This window comes from Myotis yumanensis, unplaced genomic scaffold, assembly GCF_028538775.1.
Source record: "Myotis yumanensis isolate MYYU_CA2020_CCGP unplaced genomic scaffold, mMyoYum1.0.hap1 SCAF_13, whole genome shotgun sequence".
Lineage (NCBI taxonomy): Eukaryota > Metazoa > Chordata > Mammalia > Chiroptera > Vespertilionidae > Myotis > Myotis yumanensis.
The window spans coordinates 16,106,947-16,115,917 of record NW_027223764.1 but is presented as its reverse complement, the minus strand read 5'-3'; the positions used below and the strand labels follow the sequence as shown (position 1 = coordinate 16,115,917).

General features: G+C 42.5%; 1 protein-coding gene across 2 annotated transcripts in view; it reads left to right on the top strand.

Annotated features, from left to right (window-relative positions):
• Positions 1 to 1,821: 1,821 nt before the first annotated feature.
• The window catches only part of SLK (STE20 like kinase), a 58,496-nt gene continuing 51,346 nt past the window's right edge, over positions 1,822 to 8,971 (top strand). For both annotated transcript variants that reach the window (XM_070432346.1, XM_070432345.1), the window contains exon 1: positions 1,822 to 2,530. In XM_070432346.1, coding sequence (XP_070288447.1) covers positions 2,381 to 2,530 — 150 coding nt within the window. In that variant the 5' untranslated portion in view covers positions 1,822 to 2,380. The remainder of the gene's footprint in view (positions 2,531 to 8,971) is intronic.

The window sequence follows — 8,971 nt, the reverse complement described above, 5'->3', positions numbered from 1 at the left end:
TCTGGTAATTCCCTAAGAAAATAATCAAATATGTGGAAAAGGATTTGTAGAGCTATTCATCAATGTTTTATCTAAAGCTGAGAATCTAAATATTTCATGTTTTAAGGAAACAGTTACTAATGGAATGGGAATATGAAATATGTAGGGTGCAAACCTTTATATTCAGTTTAATTTCATCCATGTAAATAAAAGTCCATCCACAGCCAAAAAGTCCTGTTTGGAAATACAATACAATCTTACCAATGTTTATATCTGGATGGTAGAATTAAAGTATGTGTTTGCTTCTCATTTTATTCTTTGTGCATTTAAAAATTTTCCACAATGAGTATGTGTTACCTTTACATCTAGTGCCACCCGCATAAATAATAATAGTTAAAAATAGATTAGTTTTTATTGCCACAGGTGTATACATCTGTCAAAACATAAAACCGTATATTTTAAATATGTACAGTTTGTTGCATATCAATTCTACCTTAATAAACTATGAAAAAAAAAGGAGGGGGGATCTTGAGAAACAAAATAATTTTAACCCTCTCACTGGAAGAAGAGTTTTGGGGCTGGAGAAAAAATGGTTGGCCCTTATATAGATAGCAATTTGGCCTCTGCTCCAGATAATTTCCATTCATTCAAGGGATCTGCCTTCTCATTATATGCCAGGAATGTTGTCAGGTTCTTGGATACAATGATGAGTAACAAGCCACTGCCCTAAAAGTGCTCCTTTCTGGTGGAGAACAGGAAGGCAGGTCACTATCTGGTAGATTCCAGCCAACGCCCACATGGCCCAAGCCTTCTCTCACTCATGCTGCCCAAGGGGCCAGAGGCAGACCAGGAAGCCGAGGTAGAAAGTGGTTCAGATGGAGTCAGGAAGGGTGGCACGGGAATACGTCTGTTGAAGTGGCCAGCAGAAGGTAGATTACCCTCAAGGAGGGTTGTGGTCATCATTCGAGAAGTGGGTTTACATGCTTCATATTATCTATGTCTATCTACCTGCACACTTAAAAATACATTTTTTTAAAATTGATTTCAGAGAGGAGGGAGAGGGATAGAGAGATAGAAACATCAAAGATGAGAATCATTGATCGGCTGCCACCTGCACACCCTCTATTGGGGATCGAACCTGCAACCTGGGCATGTGCCCTGATGGGGATTTCAACCGTGACCTCTTGGTTCATAAGTCCACGCTCAACCACTGAGTCACACTATCGGGTTTACCTGCACACTTGTGACAACAGCGAGAACTAAAATTGAGCAGGCACCGCGCAAACGGCTTATATCCATTGCCTCATTCACTCCTCTCCGTAAGAAAGGAAAGGTTACTGCCCAAGGTCACAGAGCTGGTAACCTCTGGCTCCGAAGCTCCCAGCCATCACACGTGCTCCTCTCACTGTACTCCTGGACCCATTTGAAAGCGAAAAAACCCTTTCGGGCCCCCATCGGTACAGCTCAGCTTTCAGTGTTTACAACATTTCTCAGATCCAGAATGGAGGCAACATCCGCTAGCAACGTCAACAGGGTCGTGCCCGCGGGGGCAACTCCACCCAAATCCTGGACTGAGAGGATTTTTAGGGCTTAGAGGGTAAATGGGGAACAATGCGTCAGGAGCGAGGAACGCCCGAGTCCACGTCGCACCCCGGGCGGGACGCCTGCGAGCCCCTCCAGGCCGCCAGCAAGCTGAGCTCAGCGCGCGTGCGCGGGGCCAGAGGGCACGCCCCCACGCGAGCGCGCGTTGAGCAGGGCGCGCGACCTGCGGAGCGCGCGGGCGCGCTGCGGCATTGGCGTCGGCGTCGGCGTCGGCGCGCGCTCCAGAACGAGGCAGTGTGGGCTGGGAAGGGAGCGAGGAGGCGGCGGCGGCGGAGCCCGGGAGCCGAGGGGACGCGCGGGCCTCGCGCCGCGGGAGCGGACAGCTGCGGAGGGGACCCCGGGCTCGAGGCCGGAGGCGGGAGAGCGCGTCCTGTGGACTGCCGGCCCCAGAGGTCGCCGGCCGCGTCCCTTGCCCTGAGTGGCCGCCGCCCCTGGAGACTCGCCGTGACACGGGCCTAAGCCGCGGCGACCGCGGGCGTCTGGACCGCTCGGACCCATCGGGCTGGGCCGGTTTGGGACAGAGTCCGGGCAGGTGCCGCCCCCCTAGGGCCGACAGGGGGCAAGGCGCCCACCGCGCGGCCCGCGGGCCGGGCTCGGCCGAGGGACCGCCCGCGCAGCGCCCCCCCCACCCCCGCTCCCACCCCGTGGGTCGGAGCCCGAGTCGCGCCCCGCCTTCTCCGGGACGCCCAGCCGGAGCGGCGGGAGCCAGGAGAGCCCGCGCGGGAGAAGAGGGAGGAGAAACTTTGCCTTTTATTGTTGTTTTAGTCCTTAAGTGCCAGGAACTCTGTTGGGAGGAAAAATGTCCTTCTTCAATTTCCGTAAGATCTTCAAGTTGGGGAGCGAGAAGAAGAAGAAGCAGTACGAACATGTGAAGAGGGACCTGAACCCTGAGGAGTTTTGGGAAATTATAGGAGAATTGGGCGACGGAGCCTTTGGGAAAGTGTACAAGGTAAGAGGGAGAAAACGGGAAGTTGCTCTTGTGAGAGAAAACAGCCGCGGTCCTGGAGCGGCGCGAGGACCCCCCCCTGCTCCCCCCCTCCCCGCCCCTTGTCCCTTTCCTGTCTCTTGCCCATCCTTTGACTTCGGAAACGTACAGCGGAACTTTATCCAGGCTGTCATCCAAGGAGCAGCCGAGACACTGGGGTTTAAGGTTGAACTTTAAAGAGTGATTGCTAAAGGGAGGTGGGGTTATTCTACGGGCTGCTCTGTCAAACTTTAAAGGAAGTGGGGGGAGCTCTTTAAAGCAGGGATCAGGTTGTGGCCTTCAAAGCATTTTAAATCCATACTTATTATAGAAACTCATTATACTTTTCAGTGGCTTTCTGTTTGTCCACTAGCTCTTTGCACTCATGTGTATGATTGCACTAAACCAGTCTCTATTTTAGAGTCAGGGCATATGCTTGGTTGTGTCTATAAGGAATACATACATAACCTACGTCTTGGAGCGAGAGCACAGTGATTGCTACTCGCACACTATTCCTGAATTGGTTGCTTCACAACGAACTATAAAATGGAGTGGAATTTCTGATAGAAAATTTCCAGAAGAAAACCTGCATTTAGTACTAGTTGCAGAGGAAGCATTGACTAGAAGTCAATACCAGTGCTTAAGAAATTAAAAACAACACACTTTATGTATGTATGTATGTATGTATGTATGTTTCAGTAGAAAGAGTCTTGATGTTTCAACCTGAAGGCATTAGTGTGTTAGCTATTTACTACCCCATCAGGGTATATGGATGATGTCATTACAATATTTTCATCCTGAAGGGTGAGGTTTTTATGAGACACAGGTTTGGGGGAAAGATCCACGTGAAAACAAAGAACTAATGTTGATACAGGTTTTTTGCGGTTTTTAAAGCACTTTCACATAATTTGGCCCACGAAAGTCCGGTGAGGTAGACAGGTCGGTGGTATCTACATTTCACAGATGAGGACACCGAGAGTCAGAAATTGTTCAAAGTCACACAAGTCAGATTTAGTCCGTCTCACAGTTTAGATTTGAACTCAGGTTTTCTGACCCCATATGTACTGTTGTTTTTTACCTGGATGTCCATTGGTAAAAATGATAGAATTTCCCCCTCCTTTCTAAGCACCAGCACACCTCTGCCTTTGCTCTGCCTCAGATGCATCTCACAGCCCCTTGCCTTGCTCATTCTTGACTCAGGCTGAAACATACACTCTCTGTGTGCTTTCAGAACACATTCTTCACAAGGCGACTATGGCACTGTTACATGTTATAGTTAACATGTTTATGTTTTTATGATAAAACCGGAGGCCAAAATTATGATAAACATTTGGGTTCATCAATTGCCTTAGCACATAGTGTATCTCTCTGTATTTGTTGAAATGAAAGAATGTATGTTACCTCATGTGAGTGCTATTGAAGCTATTGTATGCTGTGAAAGTTGGCAAAGTAAACTTCAGAGCTTGTGTGGAGGATAGAGAATGGGTTCCACAGGGAGTTTACAGTTTAGATGTATGTAGGAAGGAAGGGCTTTTGGTGCGGTGGGAAGATCACTCTGGGGAATTGTGCTTTAGTGTTGGCTGTCACAAACCAGCTCTGGGGTCTTGGACAGAACACAACTTCTCTGGACCTCCATTTTCTTAGCTGGAGAATCATAGATTTCCCCAAACGTTTGTTTTGATTTCTTCACCTAGCAGAATTCTGAGTATGCAGTTATCTGGGCAAGGCAAAAATAAGTTACTCAAGGCACCTGGAATCCGGTGGTTAGAAGGTGGTAGGTGATTATAGGTAGTTTTCATGGTATAAGTGTTTTATTGAATAGAACATTGTAGTGTTAAAACACTGGCCCTGGAGTTGTACTATATCTTGGCTCCCTCAATAGCAGCCTGTGAGTTTGGACAAATTACTTAATCGTTTCATGTCTCACTTTTCCTGATCAGTAAGACCTGCTCTTAAATGTGTGAAAATTAAAGGAGATAGTAAATATAAGGCACATAAAAAGGGCTCAGTAAATGGTAGAAATTACTGTTACTATATTTAGAATTCAGGAGCAAACTATAGGATGGGACAGGAAAAGGGACCTATGAAAATAGTGAACCATTTTCTTATTTTCCCATGGCACAGAATGATTGTGTGGACATGCTAATGCTCTGGGATTTAATTATTTAATGACTCTTTCTGCAAAGTGTAACATATTTTTCTGTAGTGAGATATCAATTGAAAAATTTCTGAAAAATAAGAGACTCCATATAGTTGAAACACTATAAAATTGTCAAGGATAATTTTTATGGGCCTCATGACTATTTCAGTGTGATATTTGAAGAGCTTGAATCCTTTGTATCTTTTCATTTTACTGGTCTATGCTTCCAAGGCTCTGAGATTTTTTTTCTTTTAAATTTTTTATTGAAAGTATTATATATGTCCCTCTCCTCCCCCATTGTCCTCTCCCAGCCAAATATTTAAAAGAAAATTTAAACTTATCTGACCCGTTTTTTTCTCTTTTTCCTGAAAGTTTCTGTTTTCCAAGATATGCTAGAAATTTTAAATTTATAAACTTCCTTCTGTGTGGGGGAAAAAGCTATTAAACCTTAGTATTGTATGAAGTAGAAAGCTATTCCTAAAATTGATTGTAACCATCATTTACTTATGGAAATTAGTAACTGTTATAAAGATTAAATTATAAACAGGCAATCATCTTGAGTACTTAGTTTATTTGAAACATTTTCCCATCATATACTTGTATTCTTTCTACTCAGTTCACTACACAAATCGGTCTTTTCTATTTTTATTTATTTTTAAAATATATTTTATTGATTTTTTTACAGAGAGGAAGGGAGAGAGATAGAGAGTTAGAAACATTGATGAGAGAGAAACATCGACCAGCTGCCTCCTGCACATCTCCCACTGGAGATGTGCCCGAAACCCAGGTACATGCCCTTGACCGGAATCGAACCTGGAACCTTTCAGTCCGCAGGCCGACGCTCTATCCACAGAGCCAAACCGGTTTCGGCAGTCTTTCCTATTTTTAATCTATTTTCTATTTTTTTAAGTCTCTGACTTATCTATTTTCAGTTTTCTGTTTTTAATGTACTATTTGACATATAAATGAAAACATATATATCTCTTAAACTTTTTACTTTATTTATTATTTTTAATCCTTACCTGAGGATATTTTTACATTGATTTTTAGAGAGAGTGGAAGAGAGAAGGAAAGACTGAGAAATAGCTATGTGAGAGAAAACACATTGATTGGTTGCCTCCTGCATGAGCCCTGACCAGGACCCTGGTTGGGGAGGAGCCTGCAACCGAGGTTTATGCCCTTGACCGGAATTGGACCCAAGACCCTTATGTTACTCCTTTTTTTCCCATTAGTAACAACAGAAATCCAAACATTAAAAAAAATCCAAACATGCTCTATCCACTGAGCCAAACGGGCTAAGGCTTATTTTTTATTTATTTACTAGAGGCCCGGTGCACGAAATTCATGCACTCAGGGGGGTAGGGGTCCCTCAACCCGGCCTGCGCCCTCTCGCAGTCTGGGAGCCCATGGGGGATGTCTGACTGCTGGCTTAGGAGCGGTCCTAAGCCGGCAGTTGGACATTCTTAGTACTGCCACGGAAGCAGGAGAGGCTCTCGCCACCGCCACTGCGCTCACCAGCAGTGAGCCTGGCTTAGGGCTTCTGGTTGAGCGGCGCTCCCCCTGTGGGTCAGTGCACGTCATAGTGACCAGCTGTTCAGCCATTTGGTTGATTTGCATATTAGCCTTTTATTATATAGGATTATTTTTTAAAATTTAAATTCCATTGTGTAGATGTACCACAGTTTTTTAATCCACTCATCTGCTGATGGGCACTTAGGCTGTTTCCAAATTTTAGCTATGGTAAATTGTGCTGCTATGAACTTAAGTGTGCATATATCTTTCTGATAGGTGTGTTCTGATTTCTTGGGATATATTCCTAGAAGTGGGATTACTGGGTCAAATGGGAGTTCCATTTTTTATTTTTTGAAGAATCTCCATACTGTTTTCCACAGTGGCTGCACCAGTCTGCATTCCCACCAGCAATGCAAGAGGGTTCCTTTTTATCCACATCCTCGCTGGCACTTGTCATTTGTTGATTTGTTGATGATAGCCATTCTGACAGGTGTGAGATGGTACCTCATTGTTTTGATTTGCATGTCTTGGATTATTAATGACTTTGAGCATGTTTTCATATGTCTCTCAGCCTTCTATATGTCCTCTTTCGAAAAGTGTCTATTTAGGTTCTTTGCCCATTTTTTGATTGATTGTTTATCTTCCTTTTGTTAAGTTGTATGAATTCCCTATAAATGTTGGAGATTAAACTCTAATCGGATATAACATTGGCAAATATGTTCTCCCATGTAGTGGGCTCTCTTGTTGTTTTGTTGGTGGTTTCTTTTGCTGTGCAGAAGCTTTTTATTTTGATGTAGTCCCATTTGTTTATTTTCTCCTTAGTTTCCATTGTCTAGGTTATTTTTTTTTAATGTTTGGATTTCTGTTGTTATTAATGGGAAAAAAGGAGTAACATAAAATTATGTATTGAATTGAAACTGACCTCCTGACTGTATACTGGATGAAAGTGATTATTTTTATGACACTGATCGGTGTACACCTTTAAAAATATAGGTAATTGGGCGTACAATTACCTAGAGCTGTAATTGTATTGAAAAGTATAAAAACACATGTACATTTATTAAATAATTATAATATGATAATATTAATCACCAGAGTCAAGGAATTCTGCCAGCACCCCAGAATTCCTCCCACCTTTCTTCTGAATTGACCTCTCTCCCTAAAGGAAAGCACTATCCTGTTTTTAAGTTATTCATTTCTTTGCTTTTATAGCTTACTAACTAGGTATGTAACCCTAAATATTATAATTTAGTTTTTTAAAGAATATATATTTTTTATTGATTTTAGAGTGGAAGGGAGAGAGGGAGGGAAATAGAAACATCAATGATGAGAGAGAATCATTGATTGGCTGCCTCCTGCACGCCCCCTACTGGGGATGGAGCCTGACTGGGAATTGAACCTTGACCTCCTCGTTCATAGGTGGACACTCAACCCTTGAGCCATGCCAGCTGGGCTATAATTTGAACTTTATATGAATGGAATCATATTGAGTGTCTTGCCTCTTTCAAAATCAGCATTATATTTGTGAGGTACACCTTTGTTATCACCTAGAGCTGTAATTACTTCATTATTGCATAGAATTCCATTATATGGTTACTCTTAATGGTAAAGAATGGGTGTATCAGTTGTTTCCAGTTTTTGGCTTTTATACACAATACTGATGCATATATGCATGAGTTTCACTAAGACTTAACTCAGGAGTTGTATTGCTGGGTTATAGGGTAGTGTATCTTTAATTTTACTAGATGATGCCAACGTGTACCAAGTTACACTCTTACCAGCAGCATATGAGAATTTCCTTGCTCTGCATCCTTGACAACATTTGATATTGTCAAAATTTTTCAGTTTTGACAATCTAATGATATATATATATATATATATATTTGGTGGTTTTAATTCATCTTTCTCCGACTACTAATTACTAATAAGTAATTATTTTCATAGCTTTATTGGCAGATTGAATTTCTTCTTTTGGGTTCAGTTCTCTTGTTCATGTTCCTATTAGATGTCTTTCTCTTGTTTATTTGTGTATTGTGGATTTTAACCATTTTGTAAATCACTTTTCTACCTTGCCAGCTACTCACTTGTAGTTTTAACAATAATGGAGCACTAGAGGAAGGCTGTAAGGAGGTGGATGAAGAAAGAACTTTCACCTTTTTCTTTTTCTGTGGGCTTCCTGTCTGTTTTCCTGTTTCTATAACCATCATCCTAGTGGAAATTCTTCACCCAGTGACAGGAGTGGAATCCAGTTTGTAGTTTTTGCAACACTCACAGAGCTAGCCTCATCATAACCTTTCATAACACCAGCTCCAGTTGGCTGGCCCCCTCTTCCTCAAAAATTCCATAAGACCCCTCTTCCAAGTTCAGAGAGGCCAGCAGCAGCTGAGCAGCACTCTCTCCCCAGGGATCTGAGTTTCAGCTCTGCAGAACCTTTCCTCCAAGCTTCTGAGTTTTAATAATCCCAATCCCTTGGCTCCGCTGGTCCTAGGGTAATAGTCTTTTCCTGCAGTTGTTACATCCACCTCCCAGACTCTCTTAATCTTCTTTGTTTATTTTTTAATTACTAGTTAACAACAGAATCAATAATTATTTATATCAAATTCTCTCTTTTAAAATGATCAATATGATTTCTTTCTCCTGGCTGGACCCTGGTTAAATAAACTAATAAATAAGCCACAGTTGAAACAAGAGTAATGTAAAATGATGTAATTTTTACACTACTTCATTTAGATTTATAACATGAAAACAGTACCAGTACAGGAAACTTAATAATC